The sequence below is a fragment of the Schistocerca gregaria genome, chromosome 6 (genome assembly GCF_023897955.1).
Source record: "Schistocerca gregaria isolate iqSchGreg1 chromosome 6, iqSchGreg1.2, whole genome shotgun sequence".
NCBI classification, from domain to species: Eukaryota; Metazoa; Arthropoda; class Insecta; order Orthoptera; family Acrididae; genus Schistocerca; species Schistocerca gregaria.
In genome coordinates, this window is record NC_064925.1 from 261,557,100 (window position 1) to 261,578,254 (window position 21,155).

General features: G+C 38.1%; 1 protein-coding gene across 1 annotated transcript in view; it reads left to right on the forward strand.

Moving 5' to 3' along the window:
- The window catches only part of LOC126279010 (protein phosphatase 1 regulatory subunit 42-like), a 93,375-nt gene that overhangs the window by 34,220 nt on the left and 38,000 nt on the right, over positions 1-21,155 (forward strand). Inside the window, exon 4 of the mRNA XM_049979390.1 lies at positions 1,394-1,628. Coding sequence (XP_049835347.1) covers positions 1,394-1,628 — 235 coding nt within the window. The remainder of the gene's footprint in view (positions 1-1,393; positions 1,629-21,155) is intronic.

Consider the following 21,155-nt stretch of genomic DNA (forward strand, 5'->3'; position numbering starts at 1 on the left):
GAGGAACACACAAGTCTATTTCAGTGTCTTTCATCCAGTGTTCATTGATGCATAGAACACTGCAGTTGATTTTATCGAGCCAGTATTGTAATTCATTGATTTTACACATAAGAGATTGTACATTTATATGAAGGACTTTTCCTTGACAGTATCACACATTTGGGCTGGTGTTACACTATCGTATTTCTTTGACAAAGATTTGATCAAAGAAATGATGAATTATTGGTCAAATATGTTTGACAAAGATATTTGATGTGGCACTAAAAAGGGGTATTACACTGTCATCATATTTTTTGTCAAAGTTCAATATTGCTGACAACAACTTGTTATTATGCACAGCAGTTGCATGTACCACAATTGCACTTTGAGTGCATTTGGAGGGAAAGTGGGAGAGAAAAAAAGAAATTTACCTGGATGAAACCATGGGTTTTATGACAATATGATAAAAGCATTCAACAAAATTTGTTACATGAGCTTCTAGTGAAGGACACCAAGTTGTACATAAATTACTTAAGAATGGATGAGCATACATTTCAGTATTTGGTCAGTGAAGTGTCTTGCCATATCACAAAGCACAATACTCACTTAAGAACTGCTATATCTGCAGAAGACAGGCTCACAGTAACACTCTGATTTCTTGCTACTGGAGAGAGTTACTCTAGCTTACAGTACAGCACTTGAATACCACAGTGCACATTAACTAAAATAATACCTGCAATGTGTGTGTGAAAGCAATTTATAAAGCACTAAAGGACCAATATCTGAAAGTAAATAAATGTTCCATACACTTTATGTGCATTAAGAACTATTTTCATTGTAGATCAGAGTAATAATTACATTTTCTGTCCCACAACTTTAAAATTAATAGAAACGTAGGAAGCTGATGAGGTGCTTCACAATGTGAGACATCCTGAGTACAAAAAATAATGACCTCCGCAATTGTTTTTTGTGGCTTTCCAGTCTTCTTAATCCATTTTGTACTCAGGGTGCCTCACATTTTAAAGCAACTCATCAGCTTCATACCTTTCTATTAATATTGTAGTTGACGGCACACGTGAATTAAACATTGCAGCCATGTTTACAAACACACTACTGGTTTATAGCATGTCTTTTAAAGTAAGGTACAAAAAAAATATAGAAGGTGCCACAGGAGACAAATATGGATCAGGGTGAGTTTCACATGCTGTAATATAGAATTCATACTGTAAAAATCACCAGATAGGAAGAGTTGCCTTTGACAGTTATTAACATTCTTTGGGTAGATGGAACGACAGAAAGAGGAACTTTTGTGAGTAGAAACATGGTTTTTTTTATTGTAGTTATTTAGTTTCCATCAGTTACTGTTCATTTAGAAATAGGATGATTTCAATTTAATGTTCTTTTTGTTTTCTAGTCAACTCTGAAAGTGCTGAATGTCTCTGGCAATGGTTTACATTCCTTACTGGATTTGGCTCCTCTTCGTAAGTTGACATTTCTTTCAGCAAAGGATAACAGGTTGTTGGACGTGGGTGACATCACAAATGTTGTAAGTGGGTGGTATATTCTTTCTTCACTTGAGCTACAGGGTAACCCTGTTTGCAAATGCCACCACTATCGTGAGAATATAATTGCAGCTGCCAATAGGATTGGTAAGTGTTGCATTGACGTAACTTTTTCTTGTGTGTGTGTGTGTGTGTGTGTGTGTGTGTGTGTGTGTGTTTGTGTGTGTGTGTGTGTGTGTGTGTGTGTGTGTGTGTGTGTGTTCATACTGCTAAATGATGTTTCTGTTTTACCTGGGAATATTGCATGATAATAATTGTCTGTGATATGTAAATAACGAAATCTTACATACTGATGAAATTATTTTCTGCAATTCATGCTGTCATATGACCAAATAGACATGATTAACTGCAAAGGACTGACACTTTTGTTTCATCAGTACCAAAATAAAAACTTTTCCTTGTTACAGGAAAGTTACAGTGTCATTTGGAGAACTGATTTATTTGAATATATTTTTATTAAGATTGTCTTGAATAAGTTAAACACAATGACAAAGCTGACTGCTTTTGTTTGCTAAAAAACCAGCAGAACTCTAAAAAATGCAGTAGATAAAAAAGATTAAATATTAAATTGAAAAGTCCTTAAATATGAAAAAAAAAACATACACTGTAAAATATCAGAGCCATGATGTGTACATCTCAGTTGTATAATGTGAATGGCTATTTCTAATTCCATACCGTTTATTGAACAATGGTGTGTGGCTAGTTTGCGTGTTGTGTACAGTATGGCTTCCCTGCTATTGCCTGTTTTTTGGTGGGTAGAGCATCTGGGGTTGCCAGTAGTAGCTGTGTTGTAGGGGCTCACCAGTACTGTTGTGTTAGCATGCTATGGACCATAGATGTTTAGTTCCTTGCTAATAGTGTCTGTGGTCTATTATGTTTCCATCTATGGTTGTGGTCGTAGTTCCCCAGAGAAAGAATAAATGTGTTACGCGAGTGTGTCGTGTTTCTGAACAGTCGTGTGGAGAGTTTTTGGAATACTTACAAGAGGGTATCTAGCCAATATTCCCGGTGAAGATCCACAGTTTGTGTGTAATGCGGTGCATTGCTTATGACTCTGAGTACTTTGTTCTGTGTGAGCTGCAGACAGCGCAGGCATGTGGGCGCAGCATATCCCCAGATGGGAGCAGTGTACATCATCAGAATTCTAGTAAGTGTGGTGTACATGGTCCTCGATACCCTGTTTGAGCCTCATGTTTGCTTTGTTGGTCATGTGTTGAATGTGGTCCCCCTGGAGTAGTTTCCAGTCCAGCCAGACACCAAGGTATTTGACCTTCTCATGGAAACATATTGGGCGTGCATGTAGTGTTGTTTGGTTGCAGTGTTGATGTTTACACAGTAGTTTCAGTCTTCTAGTGAACAGAACAGCTTCACACTTGTCGACGTTTACTCTAACATTCCATTTCACCAACCAAGACGCTGCCGCTCTGAATGCAGTCTGCAGTCAAGAGTTAATGTTTGACGGTTTCCAACCTTGCGCGAGGATGGCAATGTCATCCTTGTAGATTGCCACCACCATGTTACGTGTAGCTGGAAGGTCATTAATGTAAAGGTTAAACAATATGGGCCCTAGGATGCTTCCCTGGGGTACTCCAGCCTGGATACCATGTTGTGTTGATTGTTTGCCCTGCACATCAATGTTGAAACTCCTGTTCGTGAGATATGAGTGTATGAGACGTATGAACCCGTCGGGGGAACCCTGCATCGCTGAGTTTGCGTAGAGGTCGTTGTGCCACAGATGGTTGAAGGCCTTTTTGATGTCCAGGAACACTGAACCCAGTTGCTTTGTTTGTGTTGTATCCGTGTATTATGTATTCAACGATGCGGAGTATTTGTTGTGTTGTCGAGTGGTGATTCCTGAAGCCGAACTGCTCCGGCCTCAGGGTGGCATTTGTAATGCAGTGCCTTGTGAGTCATTTTAGTATGTATTACCTTCTCAATGATCTTGCTGAGCATGCTCAGCAGACTGATGTGTTGGTAATTTTGTGGGAGGGAGTGGCCTTTCCCCGGCTTCCTGAACATCAGGACCTCGGCTGTCTTCCAAAAGGCGGGGAAGTGTTGGTGTTTAAGTATGGCATTCCTGATGTGTGTGATGTATTCTACTGCTTTATCTGTGAACTCCTGGAGGACACGGTTTTGAATGCCATCATGGCCAGGGGCCTTCCTAACTATGATATGCATGATGGCCCATTTGACTTCAGCTGTACTAGCCTGTCAGATGTCGATGCGCTATGGCTGGGCCAAGATGTGTGTAACTATCTGTTCAGTCAAAAGTGTGAATGCTGGATCTGAGGAATTCAGGTTTGGTGTGAACGATGCTGCAAGTGTGAAGGCCATCAGTTTTGATTTTTCTACCACACAGAATATGCTGGTCCATCTGGCCCTTGTAGCATGGGTGTGTACAGTTTCTCCCTGGTGAAGTGTTGGGCCAACTGTCACTCACCAGGTTGCATGGTGTCCAGCCCTTCAAGTTTCTGGTTCCACTGTTGTATTTTAAATGTTTAGATTTTGTCCCAGATTATTCTCTGGAGCCTGTTCATGTGCTGTTTGAAGTGCTGACACCTGTACGCTGACAATGTCTCCTGAGGCGGTTCCTCATTGAGATTAGGCCCAGGATTTGTGTGTTCATATAGTTTCTTTCTATTGGAGTTTCGTGTGTCTGATTTCCAGTAAGGGTGTTTTGTGTTAAGATCTCCAGCGACAATTACTCACGGTGATATGTTGAGTATAGTGCTTATGTCACGTGTGTTGGTACTTAAGGCTGTTGTATACTGACACCAGTGTAGTGTAGGCTCCGTTGAACATGACCCTAACAGCAGTTGCCTCTAGTTTTTCAAGTTCAGGAAGCACTTTGTTTGTGTGTTCAATGTCTTTGTGTATGATGATAGCTGTTCCACCGAAACTGGAGCCATCTGGTCGGTCGGTATTATAGATGCAGTAGCCAGTGAAGTTTAGGTGGTTGTGGGGTTTGAGCTTAGTTTTGCTCAGTAGTGCAATAAGGATACCCTTATGCTCCATGAGCATGGCAAGTTCCACCCTTTTCTTGTTGATCCTGTCTGCGTTCCAGAACAGGATCTGTAACAACTGCACTAGACACTTATTGTCTTATATAGGTGTTGCTGGCCACAATGCCATATTCTGCCTGTTTATATATCCCTGTATTTTAAAATGCATGCCTATACCAGTTTCTTTGGCACTTTGTATCTCAGTCTCATAATATGAACTGCTTCTGTGATTTCCATTGATTCATAGTGTGTATGTCTAGTAATGTAATACAAACTGCAGATCGTGCTTCTACACCTTCTGTTAACAGAGTTATACTCATTCCTACAAGCATGCCATAAAAGGAGAATTGGCTGTTTGTATTACATGACAGTGGCACAGTAAGCTGTAACAGGTCACATGGATGCATTATTTTTCATGTTTGTGCACTTTTCAGTGTTTTATTTAGTAGTAGTTATTATATTTTTGTATATTTTTTTAGGAGTTATGATTATAACTGTGAAGGAGTGGAAACTGATCAACTCTGTCTTTGCATTTAGTATGATCAAGAAAAACTTAATAAAAACATGTTTCTCAGTTAATCATATTAATAATGCTCTTTAATTATTTAAAAGAAGAAAAAACATAAACTAGCTGTTTCAGTGCATAGTTAACTGATGGTAAATGGCTTGTAGACATATCTGCAGACTCTCTTCAGCCGTAATGGCGACAAAACAAAGGAAGACACAGATATGGCCAACATATTAAACTTCTTTTTCCAAAACTGTTTCACAGAGGAAGTTGGCACTGTGGTTACTTCTTTAAATCACTGCACAAATATCAGAATGACAAATATAAAAATAAGTGACCATTGGATAGAAAGACAACTAAAATCGCTCCACTGGGACTGAGATGATATCAATATGATTCTAGATAGACTATGCAGAAGATCTTCCTCCTCTTCTAGCACTAGCATGTTGTAGGCTACTGGAGGAGAGAAGTGTTCCTAATGATTGGAAAAAAGTGCAGGTCATTCCCATTTCCAAGAAGTAAGTACCTCATCTTCTACCTTCCAAACTTCAGAGAAATTCTCCTCCATACGTTGGAATAAAGGACATTGTGGAGGACTGAATCAACCACTGCGTAGGGGATTATTTCCAACATGAATTTTCACTCTGCCATGGAATTTGCGCCAATGAAACTTCTTGGCTTATTAAAACTGTATTTTGGAATGTGAGTTGAACCTGGGATCTTAAGCTCTTTAAGCAAGTGCACAACTGATTGAGCTATCCAAGCATGACTCATGACCAGCCCCTATTTCCTCAAATAACTCTATGTTACCTTCCAAAATTTATGGAAGTTCTCCTGCATATTTTGCAGAAGTAGCATTCCTGGAAGAAACAATGTTGCAGAGAATTTACTTAGTCACAGCCTAGGGGATTGTTTTCGGAATGAACTTTTACTCTGCAGTAGCATTTACATTGAGCTGAAATGTTCTCACAGATTAAAACTGTGAGCTTGACTGCAGCTTGCACATGAGACTTGAGTCAGGAAGTATCAAGTGAGAATTCTCAGTGAAAGAAATTTCTAATCCTCAGTTTAGTAAGGATTAGACATATTTTGTATTTTGGAATGCACCACTTTCTGGAAACAAGTAGTTTCTTTTGCACCACTAGAAAGAACTGTCTACTATATAAAGTACTTTGTCTTATTGGTTTTAAGCCCCCATCTTTTACTTTAATCAAACTTGCAGTAGTTTGAAATACACTTTCTTGTGATAACACTTTCTTTTGTTGACCCCTTCAATTATTATCTGGTCAGTGTGCCATACATAGCTGTAGTTAATTAAATTTGATAGATTATAGTATTTGCAATTTTAAAAACATTAGTGCAAGCCTCACATTAATGTGAGTGATATCAGATGTAAGGAAAATGAATGTTGCAGAATACAAAGGAGCAAAAGAAAAATGCAAGTAGAAGTTGTGTAAGAATCTTCAGAGCCCAATTGTTATTGTAGAGCTCCCATCTGGGGAATGTACAGTTCTATAGAAGAGAGAATAAACCATTTGCTGGTTACAATGAACATATGCTATATGCTAGGAGAACAGGAAAGAAAATTAATAATATTTGTGTGGTGTATGCTTTACCATGTCCTGTACAATGGCTTGCAGAGTATATGTGTTGATGTAAATGTAGAATGTTGTTTGTGCTTCAGAAAGTTATAGTTGTTCTACTTAAGAACATTTTAATTTGATTGGCAGTATCAAAAGATCTCTGGTTATACAGTATGGGAGCTAACTGAAAAGTAATGCCTCATTAAGCATTATGTAGTTAAAAAAGTGAAATGCAGAGATTGCTGCCATCAACAAAGTGCTGTCACTTTAGAAGATACAATCATGAAATAACTGAATGTACTTCTGTGATAGGCATGTAAAACTGTGCTGCATGAAGTGAGTGATCTAACCTTGAAACAACACATTCAGTTTGTCTCTTCAAATTCTTCTAAATGAGTTTCCAAAGATTCGAATATTTCAGCGTTAACTACTTTACTGTCTGTATCCTGTTCCAGAAAATTTAAAAGTATAATATCATTTGCATTTCAGAACAATTATGCCATAATTTTCTGTGATGATGGCAGTGTGTTTATTTTTTTCCATCCCCTGTGGGTAATAGTTTGACAATTATTCCATGGATTGACATTTTGTTCTGTGTTTATGTTGTGCTCTCCAAGTTCCTTCTGGAGTGACAATACTCTTTCCTCCTACATTTTTGAGCTTACTTTACAAGTTTTGGGGGTGCAACATAATTGTTTTGTTGGACAAACTGAAAGAGTTCAAAGTAAAACTGCTAAATTTGAGTTCCTTGCCCTTGAGAAGTAGTATTCACCTACTCATCATGTTCCTTACATCCCATCAAAAAAGATTACCTTTAGTGATGTGTGATGAGCTAAGGTATACATTAACAGAAGACAAGCACATTATAAACTTAACTTGTACACTGTATTAACAGTAAACTGTCACTCTAATGTTTAATACTGTATGTGCCTATTCCAACCAAATGAAATTAGATAGGAATATAGCAACTTTGAACAAAACTTCTGCTGTCTCACTGATATCAAATAGCGATAATGAATTATAATCATTGTTGTGTTGGCAATGTAAGTGAGAACAGAGGCTGAAATAATTATTAATTGTTTTTCCAATTTGAGACTTTCAAACTAGTTTTCTTCTTCTCAAGCACCTGACAGGTGCATACCTTGAAGTGATTGATTGTGCCACAAGGAAGCTAGAGCCAGAGCAACTCAGATTTATGGGGCAGCAATTTAAAAGTGAGCCGTTATGGCTAGTGGCATGTCTGGGGAAGGGATGCTTTTATGCCCACATCATTACATCTTTCATTGAGAATATCAGGAGAAAAGCTCTATTTCTGAAACAGTTTCCTGGACTATAATTTTCATTAATGAATCATATCAACGCTCAACACTACTATGAAAAACAGATCGTCGATCATGGAAGGGTTTGAGAACTGTGGAAATTCTTAACGTATGCTTGTGAAACCACCGACTTACAACAAAATGGGGGAAGTTTTATTAACTTGGTTTCAGCAAGCACACGCTCCAAACATTCCTATAAACTGAACTATTCTGAAAGAGAAGGTGCTTCAAATATTACTTCAGGTAGGAATGGAAAATTTTAAGGCATCCAATGGATGGATTGATAAATTTTGACAGCATCATGGCGTTGTATACAAAGCAGAATGTGGAGAAAGTAAAAGTGTGGACGAACCAACTGTAACTCAGTGGATGCAGACTCTCCTTAATCTGATACATGGCAGCAAACTGCGTGACATTTATCACACTGACGAAATGGCATGTTTTTCAATTTAATGCTGGATAAGACATTTACTTTTCATGGGGAAAATTGACACGGTGGTAAGAAGAGCAAGGTATGTCTTAACATTTTGTTGTGTACAAATGCTGATGGCAGCAAAAAATATACAAACAATGCCAAGGCATGGATGACAAATGATATATTTTTACGTTTTCTCAGAGAATTTGACACCAAAATGGGGAGTGCTGCAAGGAAAGTGCTGCTGTTTGAGGATAGATGTGCGGCACATCCACCAGACGTATCCTTTCTGAGAAATGTGAAAGTAATTTTCCTGCCACCCAGCTGCTACCTTTGGACTTGGGAATAATACACGCCCTTAAGGTTAAATATAGGACAGCCCTTGTAATAAAAGGACTTGAATTTGATGGACCAAAGGAAACCAGGAAGCCAGCAGAGCTCACAACTGAAGCTGAATATTTTACAGGCAATGAATTTAAATATGTACTCGTGGAGGGAAGTCAGTGTTGAAACTATTAAAAACTGTTTCACAAAAGCGGATTCTGTGAGAATGAGATGGCAGCTCCTGTGGAAGATGTTGCAAGTGATTTGCAAGAGTTTCAGGAATTAATAGGCAGTGATTCTGTCACTTTTGAGGACTTTGTGGCTGTGGATGACAACGTGGCAACCACAGGAGTACAAAGTATTGAGGAGCTGACTGCTAAGAGAAGCTTGGAGAATAATAGTGGTAGTGAAAGTGACAGTGACAAGGAAGGTGACCTGTGCCCTCATAAACTAAGGCGGCTGAAGCCTTTGGAACATTCAGGAGATATATGGTGGCCCATAGACTTGAGGACAGAGCAAGCAAGAAATGATTACCATAGAGTCAAGGAGAAATAGAAAACAAACATGCTTGCTTGAATATTTTTAAAAATTATAGGTATGTGATTTTCAGATTGCATAGGTTCCTAGAGTTTTGGCAAATTTAAGTTCCATTTCATAATTTAATTATTAAAGAAATTTTTTGTAACTAATTCTTTTTTAATCTGTACCATTTACTGTGTTTTTATGTAATATGTGCAGTATATCATAAAATTTGGCTCATATTCTATAATTGGGTCAACTGAAGAATGGGATACCACCTGTCAGCTTTGGACAGTGATGTCATATCTTAAGAATCTGTTATAACATTTTACAGTACAAATTGATCGATTTACTTTCACCCATCCACCTACCGGGCCCCATGTTTTAATTACAAAAAACTTATCATTTGATACATTGATCATTTGCAATGAATATCATATTATGGTATTGTGAAAATTTAAAATGTCATCTATGGCACCATTTGTCAAAGCTGATTAGTGGTATCCCTATCTTCAGTAATGCCCTATAAATATTATTTGGAAGCCTTCCTCTTTATACTGTTTTCCTCTATACAGTGTTCAGAATTTGTGGTCCCTTGAAAAACATTATATAGAGGTTTCACTGTATCTGTTTGCGTCAGTTCAAAATTGTGGATACAGCCAGGTGAGTGAATGTATCACATTTCCAGGATATAGAATGATAAGAAAAGGTCAGAGTTATGACTATAGTGGCAGTGCAGTTCTTATAAAAAAGGTATAGAATTTTTACCTATACAACGAAATCCTCAATGAAGTTTGATGATGCGTGATAGTATGAGAGAGTTTCTTTTCTTTTCCATAAATATGAATAAACAGACCATGAGATTACTAACTGTGCCATAATTTCATTGTACCACTTCATAACTTGTTATATTTACCGTGTATCTTCACTAGGATATCTCAGGAAGCAGGGACAAACAAGAAGAAAGAAGAGGCACCCGCAACCATTACCCTGTGGTAGCCCAAAGCACACAAATAAGAAAATCAGAAATTTTAAACAAGAAAATATAAAAATGTTCGTCAATAAAATCAGCCTCATTTGATGTCCATTTACTGCTAAGTCCTCAGTAAATGAAAATTTCAGTAATTTTCTGGAGGCCTTCTTGATGGTGTTTGATGAATGCTTTCCTTTTATAACTATAAAAACTGACACACCTAAGAAGGGTTGATGGATAACAAGGGGTATTCAGGTTTCAAGCATGAGGGAAAGAGAACATCATATGGAGGTGAAAGTCAATTGAGACCCAGAATTCTTAAATTATGTAAGGCAATATAAGAAAATCTTTGATAAAGTTGTCAGACAAGCTAAAAAAATTGGCAAATAATAATTACATTTCAAATGCTAAAAAAACTCTAAAGCAATATGGACCAATGTAAAGAATGAAATAGGTGACTGTTCAGGACCCTACACAAATCTGTGAAGCATTTAACAGCCACTTCATAAATCCATGTAAAACTGATGAACTTTCACAGCCAAACATGGACCCTGTTTCCAGTTTATGCAACCCCACTAAATTTAAATTCACCCATATACCCTATTCTGAAGTAGCTTATATCATTAAGTTCTTGAGTAATTTAAATTCTATAGGCTGGGATGAAATTCCTACAAAAATAATAAAAGCAGTCACCCATAGTATTGCACATTCTCTGTCCCTATAATGAATCAATCTTTCGAGGAAGATTGCTTTCCCGCTAGACTGAAGTACGCTGAAATGCTACCCATTTACAAAAAAGGCACATGATGAAGTGAGTAATTATCGACCATACTCGTTGTTATCAATATTTTCCAAAATATGTGAAAGAACTGCATGTGACCAGACAGTTAACTGTAATAATGTGCATAATATTATCCAGAACAATCAGCATGGTTTCCAAATAGGACACTGCACTATGCAAGCAATTAATGAACTTGTTACAAAAATTAGTAGTAGTCTAGATAAAAATATGAATGTATCAGGCATCCTTTGTGACCTAAGTAAAGAATTGGACACAATAGATCACAAGCTACTGCTGCACAAGTTACAAGCATATGGTTTTAGTGAAAATTTGCTGTGATGGATGTCATCTTACCTTTTAAAGAGGAAACAAAGAATAGTACTAGAAGAAACTGGTAATAGATACTTCTCAAGTTGGGAAAGGACAAAACAAAAGATCTATCCTTGGGCCAATACTGTTCTTGTATTATATAAATGACCTGCTGACTAACATAAATTCAGACACTATTCTTTATGTGGATGACTCTGCAGCAATAGTCTGTTGCAAGAAAAGTGAACCATTAAATAGTCATCTTCAGCAGTCACTGGCAGAAATTGAGGCCTGGGTGAGAAATAATGGTCTGAAATTAAATCTAACAAAGACAAATCATTCACTTTACCACAAAACAAGTTGTACAGGATATACTAGAAATACCATATGAGGACAATCACCTTGCCACCACAAACCATACCAAATTTCTAGGTGTAATGCTGAATAAGAATTTCTCATGGACAGACCATGTAGATGCCATGTGTCACCGTCTAAATAGTCTGATATTTGCAATGAAAGTTATAAGCAGTATAATAAAAACACCAGTCAAAAAAAGTTTCATATTTTGTATCTGTGATTAGATATGGTATAATTTTGGGGGGATCAGAGAAAACAAACTTACAGAGAGTCTTTAGGCTACAGAAAAAAATTATTAGAGCCATGGCAGGTGCGGAAAAAAGACAATCATGTAGACCTCTGTTCAAGGCCCTTGATCTTATGACTGTTCCTGGCCTCTATATCTATGAGACAATTAAGTCTGCCAAACAAAACCCACCACTTTTTGAGGATAAACTGTTTAAGCACGATTATAAAACAAGAAACAAATATCAGTATAAGTTATCAACTCATAGGCTAAAACTGCTGGAGAAGACACCTTGCTATATCGGTATGAGACTGGGAAATAAAGTCTGTGAAAAATTTAAAAGTTATGAACCAGAAGAATTTGGTCATCATTTTAAAAAAAATACCTTGCAGTAAATATTATTGCAGTGTAGAAGAATTTATGGCTGACTGTCACAAACAACTGTTCCTGATGTTACGTTTTATTCTGACATACTAAAATAGTATTTTAAGTAAAGATTTATTTTTAATTTTACTTTATTTTCAACATAATTATTTTAAATCAATTTGTGATACTTAAAATTACAAAATACCTGTAATTATTCTGTATACTTACAATTAGAAGTAGCTTTAAACTGACAAGCCGCCTATGTCCAATCATCTGATTGTATATGACATGTTATGTGACAATAAAGTTTCTATTCTATTTTGGTTTTCAGTACCTAAGTAGAAACAAAGCAACTCATCCTGATTGAATGCTGTATCTGGCCCGATTGGAAGGTGAGACAGGGTATCAGCTTTGATGTATTGCGCCTTCGGCCAGTAATGGATCTGATAATGATAATGGGAGAGGAAGGGCGCCCACTGTTGCAAACAATGTGCTGCTTTGTCCAGCCACAGAAGCTAAAGAGTTAAAAAGAGCAATCAACAGCTTGTGATCCATGATTAAATGCAACTTAGAACCATATAAGAAGATATGAAATTTCTTGAGGGTGAACACAATCAGTAAAGCCTCCTTTTCAATCTGAAAATACCACTGCTAAGCAGTAGTTAAAAGTCTTAGATGCATAAGCAGTAGGTTGTTCAGACCCGTCCACGTATTTGTGCACCAACACCACACTAAGACCATGCTGAGAGGCATTGGTAGCCAACACGAGATGCTGACCCAGCTGAAAAGTGGTCAGACACAGGGCAGATTTAAGCTTAGATTTAAGCAAAGCAAACACTCGGTAATAAGCTGGGGACTAGGAAAAAGACACATTTTGGTGCAAAAGCAAGTGCAGTGGCTGAGTAATAATGGATGTGCCTGGTAAAAGTTATGATAGTATGCAACTTTCCCTAGAAATATCAGCAGTTTGTTAACAGAGGTCAGCTGTGGCAAAGCTGCACTAGCATCAATGTGGTAATGCAGTGGCTTAATCCCTGTGTGATAAACCTTAAAACCTAGATACTCAATTGATGGTTGAAAAAATTCAGATTTGGCAAGATTGCACTTGAGACCCAAAGACTGCAAAACAGAAAACAATGATTAGAGATTGCTAAGATGGTCTTTGGTGGAAGAAAGTGAAACAGCAATATCGTCGGGTAGTTGATGCAGCCGGATACATGGGCTGTCAGCTGTTCTAGAAAATGCTGCAAAACTGTGGCACACTAGTGACGAAAAAAGACAAACATTGATATTGGTGTAGGCCAGAAGGTGTATGAACTTTGTCCTTAAAATTTTTCTAGGCTTACCTTTTACTTATCGTGCATGGTCTCCTTTGAAATATTCTCCTCCACAATTGATACACCACTTCCAGAAGCAGTCTTAGTATGCCTCTTGCTGCATTGCTTGAAGTCGCTTCTGTGAATTTTCTTTTATCTTGTCTATTGTTGCAAATCTTCAATGTTTTAATGGGATTTTCAACTTCGGAAATAGAAAGAAGTCCACAGAGGCCATGTATGGAGAGTATGGAAGATGAGAAAGCACAGTGATTTTGTTTTTTGTACAACAGCTACGCACCAACAGGGATGGATGTGCAGGCGTGTTATCGTGCTGCAAGAACCAATAATTGTCTTGCCATATTTCAGGCTGTTTCCTTCCCACATTTTCTCACAGGCATTGCAACATGTCCCGATAGTACCATTCATTAACAGTTTGTCTCTGTTGTACAATTTCAAGATTAACCAATACTTCAAAGCATCGCTTTGATATTTGAGCAGACCTGAAAAGCTTTTCTTGGTCTTGGAGAAGCTTTTCTGATGTGAAGATTGAACCTTGGCCTCAACATCATAACCATAGACCAACATCTTGTCACCAGTTATGAGTCTATTAAGGAACAGCTTGTTCTCATTTGCACAATCCAATAGTTCTTCACAGATTGTGAGACGAAAGTCTTTCTGGTCTTCACTCATGAGCCATCAGACGAACTTGGGGCCAACATGATGCATTACAAGACACTGTGTCATGATTTCATGACATAATCCAACAGAAATGTTACATTCTTCAGCAATCTCTTGGACAGTTAGTCTTCGATTGGTACGTTCAATTTCATTGACATTCCTGAACGAGGGTCATCTTTAACTTCTGTTTGGCCATTTTTAAACCATGTGAACTATTCCTAATACCAAGTACTGCTTAAACACTCCACTATAGGCTTACAGTGTTGTTTAGTGTGTCTCTGTAAATGTTTTGTTGAGTTTCATTCAAAATTTAATGCAGACACATTTCTCCTCTAATTCTGCCATCTCTCGAAATTCACAAACTGTGCAACATAACATTTTTCTCAGTGCAGCACAGATATACAGCAATGAAATTTCCAGCAGTTACATGTTAAACACAGGTGTGTAAAGGAATGCCAACTGTATTTCGCTCCAACACACCATTGGTGTGAAATTATGAATGTTCAGGAATTTTTTTAACAGACCTCATATTGACAATGAGAAGGTGCCTGGTGACTTCATCCGAGGGGAGCTGAATGTACACTTCTGACAAATCAATCTTGGAAAAGTAGTGGTTTCCTGACAATTTTGTGAACAACTTGTTACTGTAGTGCAAAGGGTATGTATCTATTATGGACTATATGTTAGTCGTGACATTGATGTCACCACAGAGACGAAGTTTACCATTGGCTTCCTAACAATGACCAGAGGTGTATCCCATTAATTAGAAGAAATAGGCCGAATGACATCAAGTGAAGTTAAATGCTCTGATTTGGCCTTGACAGAGTCACACAATGCACCATGCACCTGTGGCACCCAGCAAAAATGAAGGCGGGTGGACTCTTCCATTGTAATGTGGGTTGAAAAAGCAGTTGCACAACCTAGCCCAGGAGAAGACAGAGACAAAAACTCAGAGCAGAGGACCTTAGGCAGGCTCTTTCATGGGAATGTGGGCCTAAAAACCAGTAGCACAACCTAGCCCAGAGGAAAACAGGGATGAAAATTCATAGCAGATGGACTCGAATTGCTGATACAGAACTTGATCTGACACTAAATTTACTTCATCGGTAATGGAGAAACCAAAAGCATTAAACACGTCTAACCCAAACAGGTCTGCAGTATATAAATGATCTACAACATGGAAGGCAGGAGGGCAAACAACAGACTTGTAAGATACAGGAGAAGAGAACTGACTTAGGATCGGAATTTGCTATTTATTATAGCTAACCAACTTCTGTGCATTTACTAAAGCCACTGCAGCTCCTCTGTCCACTTGCATTTTTAGTGGTTTATGAAACACACACAAGTCAATGAACAATTTGTTTGGGGAATCACTCATTGTGGAGATACAGGTTATGTCCATTGGTACTAATGTGTCTACTATATTTGAAGAGGAGTTACACACTGATGAAATGTGGCCTTTCTTTCAGAACTTATCTGACGCTAAATATACTTCATCAGCAATGGAGAAACCAAAATCATTAAACACGTCTAACCCAAACAGGTCTGCAGACCATCCAATGCTTAAGTCACACAGCCACAGCATGTGTGTGTTCAATGAAGCAGTATGAGAAAGATATAAGAGGAGTGTGTGGCCACTGCTGTGACATGGCCTGTTGCTGCTGCAGCCATGACTGACACTGCCCCACATTATGCTGATTTGAAGATTGTGCTTCTGCAATAGCTTCCCGGTCACCCTGAATACTTGCAGCATGCCTTATAGGGGTTGACTGAGCAACGTCTGATAGATCTCCCCCATGCAGCAATCTGATCACCTGCAGCCCATTACACTTCAAACCTTCAAAGAACTGTACTGTATTGATCACATCTGTAAATGTCAGATTCCCACATTGAAGTGCTTCTTTGTGGACTTCCGTTCCAGGGCCAGACAATAATATCATCACACACCATGTCATCCATGTATTATTTGCGATGGGTACTAGTGACAAATTTATGGCAATGGCTCAATCAGCGCAATTGTGCACCACAGGCTTTGTAGGATTGGTGTGAGCATCTCTAACAATGGTAAAATTCTACATGTGTTGCAATGAAATGCATTTTGTCACAGTAATAGATGGATAGAAGATTGCATATTTCATCAAATGGTAAATTGGCCAGATCTTGCAAAGGCACCAGTTGGCACAACAACTGATACATGTGTGGCAAATGCCAGGAAAGAAAGAAATCCTTCGTTTGCATTGCCCACCCGAAAATCCTGGAAATGTTGGCGTAAATGTGTCTCGTAGGAGTCCCAATCTTCAGCTGATCCATCATATGCCCAAAAGGGCAACCATGGCACTGATGGGAAAGTAACCTGCTGTGAACACACAGGTGCTATTTGATTGAGAGTGATGGCAAGAGTCTGCTGCTGTTCCACAAAAGCTTGCTGCTGGGCAATGAGGTGTTGGAGTATTTCTTCCATCAAAATGTTTGTCAGGTGATTGAGCACTGACATTAACACATGGAGAAAATGTAACCCTCACTTGTCACCAAGTTTGTTAGAGCAAAAACAAACATAATTTATGGAACACAGTACTTTATAGAGCAACACATAAGATACAGGTTGTGTGCAACACTGAAGACATTGATTGGACAACAGTAGCACAGTGTAAAGTATAGACCAAACACTCATTTGTAATCACTTAAATAATGCTGTTTCTTTGGCAGCTCTCCAGAGTGTGCCGGTGAGCTGACCAAGGTGGCCCCTATAAGTGGGCGTGTGAACTGTATGGACGTGTGTTCTCTGAAATCGAGCATATCATGAGTGAAGGTACATCGATCACGAAGAAATTATCTACATTTGATGGAAACTGGTAATGTGATGTAAATGCAAACACAAAAAATGATTACAATTGCAGAAAAAATGGATGTGGGTGATTTATTCAAAAGAAAGAACTTTACAAACTGAGCTAGTTAATAATGTGTTGATCCACCTATGGCCCTTATCAGAGCAGTTATTTAGCTTGGCATTGATTGATAGTGTTGTTGGCTGTCCTCCTGGGGGATATCTTGCTAAATTATACCCAACTGGTGCATCAAATTGTCAAAATCCTGAGCTGGTTGGAGGACCCTGCCCATAGTGCTCCAAACATTCTCAGTTGGGAGAGGTCTGCCAACCTTGCTGGAAGGTAGAGTTTGACAAGCATGAAGACAAGCAGTAGGAACTCTTGCTGTGTGCTGGCAGGAATTATGTTCCTTAAATGTAAGCCCAGGATGGCTTGTCATGAAGGGCAACAAAATTGGGCATAGAATATCATCGACATATCACTGTGCTGTAAGAGTGCTATTGGTGACAAACAAAAGGCTTCTGCATGTCCATGCTGCAGTCATTGCAGGGCTGCAGCTATCCATGCCACTGCCTACCATTGCTACAATTTCTTTGTTGGGGGGCTGCATCCATACCAACCCACCTGTCCTCATCAACACCTGTCCATGTCACTGCCTATTCTGCCTATTGTGCCACAGCCATTGCAGGGCCATTACATCCATGTCAGTGCCTGTCCGTGCAGCAGTTGTTTCACATGTCCACATCATTGCTTGTTCACATATTTTCGTATTTCTAAGTGAGAAGTCAAATACCAGTCTTCAGATGTAGCTTTAAAACTGCTTTAATAGTTCTTTAATAATGATTTATTGGCAAAAAAGTTCACTCACTATTTCACCCTCTTGAAGGTTTAATTTTCAAAAATGTTGAATCATATATTTTTTTTAAATTTCTGACTGGGAAACCAAATACCAGTTTTCATAGTTGTAGCTTCAAAATTGGCTTAATTTCACCCCATTAGGAGTGAAATTACGAGCAATCCATTCTTAAAACATGCATCCAGTATTAGGTCCACACCATCTCCAAAATTTATGTTTCTGTACTTAGTGGGCTGGGCGATGATGAATCAGTCAGTCAGTCTGACCCTCTTGCACCCCCTTAGGGGTTGAATTCCTAAAAACAGTGACACACTTATTTTTTTCATTTCTAATCAAGAAGTGAAATACCAAGTTCTAATAAACTTAGTTTTAAATTTTGTAAATGTTACAAAATATTTTTGTAAAAGTCTTCATTCTGTATTTCATGCCCTTAGGGGTTGAGTGCCAAAAAACAGTGAAAGACATATTTTTTTATTTCTAACAGAGAAGCCAAATTCAAAATTTCATAGACTTAGCTTTGAAAATGCTTTCATAATGAAATAATTTCATAAAACCTTTCATCCTGTATTTAATTCCCTTAGGGAGTTGAACTTCCACAAATGCTTTCATAATGAAATAATTTCATAAAACCTTTCATCCACAAACACTGAAACACCCAAGTTTTTATTTCGAACCAAGAAGCTGAATACCAGTTTTCATAGCTGTAGCTTTAAAAATACTTTAGTAGTTCTTTAATAATGATTTATTTTCAAAATAACATTTGTCCACTATTTTACGCCCATAGTGGTTATATTTCCAAAAATGCTGAAACACACATTTCTTTATTTCTGCTTGATAAACCAAATACCAATTTTCATGGGTCTAGCTTCAAGAAAGTGACATATTTTCAAAAAAACCTGTCATCCTCTATTTCACCCTCTTAAGGGCTGAATTTTGAAAAAACCCATCTTAAACAATGCCTACAGTATATGATCAAGTTTCTATCCTTAGAGGTTTGGGCTGGAGATTATGAGTCAATGAGTGACTCAATCGGTTGGGACACTGCCTTTAATATACTGTGCATTTCAGATTTTAATTTACACATACTTAAGTGCACATTCTTTAACTTCCACATTCCGTACTCTGAAAAGAACCCATCAAAATGGGAGCACGGCAGAGCAAGCTACATTCTGTTCAGCCGACTGGTTGCTTTTGAACACCAGGGCAGCATCCATGACTGGGTAGATAATTTTACGAGATGAAACACACATCCCAAAGTTATGAAAGCATCTTACATGGTAGCCTGTCCTGTGTGGAATGATGAATGATAATTAACAGTTGGATAATCAGTAGTTAGAAGATGCAGGCACATGGCTTTGCACTGGTTCAAATAGTGACTGTCTCCATAGGATCCCGTTGACTTTTGGCTCCAGAGGACAAAAACATGAAGAACAAACTGAGAAAACAACAAGGGTTAATGAGAAGTTTTTCTGGATTTGCTAAATTGTTCCACTAGCTCCAAGAAACTATCAAATACCAACAAAATAATTTCTGTCAGATGCACACAGACAGTGATATCTACAAACAATGCCCAAAAGATTGCCCAGACTATGACAGAATATTTGATTTCAGTTTATTCCATAAAAGCACAGGTTCAGCTTTCTGCTCACATTAACATAGAGGAATACAGTTTTACAGTTTTTTTTTGTCATTGTGGGAAGTTGACTAAACAATGTCTGATATTTGTATATTGTCCCCCTCGTGCTGCATCATTTAAGGACTCAACTGAAAGAAATCCTTAAAGTTTTATAACTTGTGACTGATTGAAGACACTACTGATTTGCAATGTTCATTGCTTGTAGATCACTTTGCTAACTTCTGTTCTTCCTCCAGCCTTATAATGACTAATTATCACCTGCATCTGATAATAGTGTTTTGAGGAATGGGCAGAGAGCACTGGCCTTAGATTCTACTTAGAGAAGTCAGTGTGTTTGCCTTTTAATTGTTTAAACATTTTAAAATCCAACTAGTGTGGTTGCCCAGTGGGTAAATGCCAGACCACAAATACAAAGATTCAGTGTTTTATTCCCAGTTGATTTCTTCTGACAATTATCAGTTATTTTACCTCTGGCAGCAATCTGTTAATGTCAGAAATGCCAGGTTGTACCATGGTTCAACAGAGTTCACTTAAATGGCAGCATAAATTGTATAGATATCAGATGAAGGCAAGGGCATGGCACCTACATTAGGCTCATTCGTAATGAAGCATTCTGGTGTTCAGTTGAACCTTTGGGTCAAGGATTACATTATGTATTTTTTAATGAGGGACACAGTTCTAAGTTCCTAGGAAGCTAGGCCTCAATTATGATGGAAAACTGACATAGTTGCCTCTTCAGAAGGCTATACACGTCCAAACTCAGATGACAGTAAATAGCCAGAAGAGCCATAGTCACCATCTTGGTGAGTGAGTAGAATATGTCTGCACAAATTTTATGAATCTCTCAAGCGATTACAACTGAATTATGGATTGGCAAGTCCAACAGACAAAAGATAGTTGATACCTTACAGCATGAGGTGATTAGGCTGCTCAGAGACACATACTCAAGTCTCTGCACTTGAGATTGTTGAGCTGCCTCTATTCATTTCGCAATAACTCATGACGTGTGAGGTATACAGGTTCTTCTCAGACCCACAATCAAATGTATTCCATCTGGTTAAATACCTATCCATGGATAGCCATTCCAATGATTGTTCAAAGTACAGTGATGACACTTAGTGGCAACCTAAAGCCATTTCATACTCTTTAAGTTGAAGCCAACAGCCACTAAAATAGTTAATTATGAGGTTCAGAATTATTTTCAAAAATAAAAAAAAACAAAAAAAAACACAATTTTTGTGCCTGGGGGGTGGGGGTGGGGGGTGAATAAGAGACTGATGACCTTAGATGTGTAGGCTCTTTAAACCCATAATCCTCATCAATCATATGCTCTTGTTTCTTGTGTGGACTCCAAAGCTATCCACAGCATATATCCAACAGAGAAACTATTCCAGTTTTTCATGGATATGCTTCCTTATTTACAGAAAGGGGATGATATTCTGTTGGATACAAAGATGTGTAGGAATCTGGAGAAATGATTTAGCAGGTACTGGATCCCATAAGGTGTTTACGATACCTACAGTAACACATTGTGCTCATTGTGTAGACATGTAGACACAGTTACAAGTATCACTGGGAGAATGAGTGGCTGGAAGTGAGAGATAAAAATTTCAGTTAATGA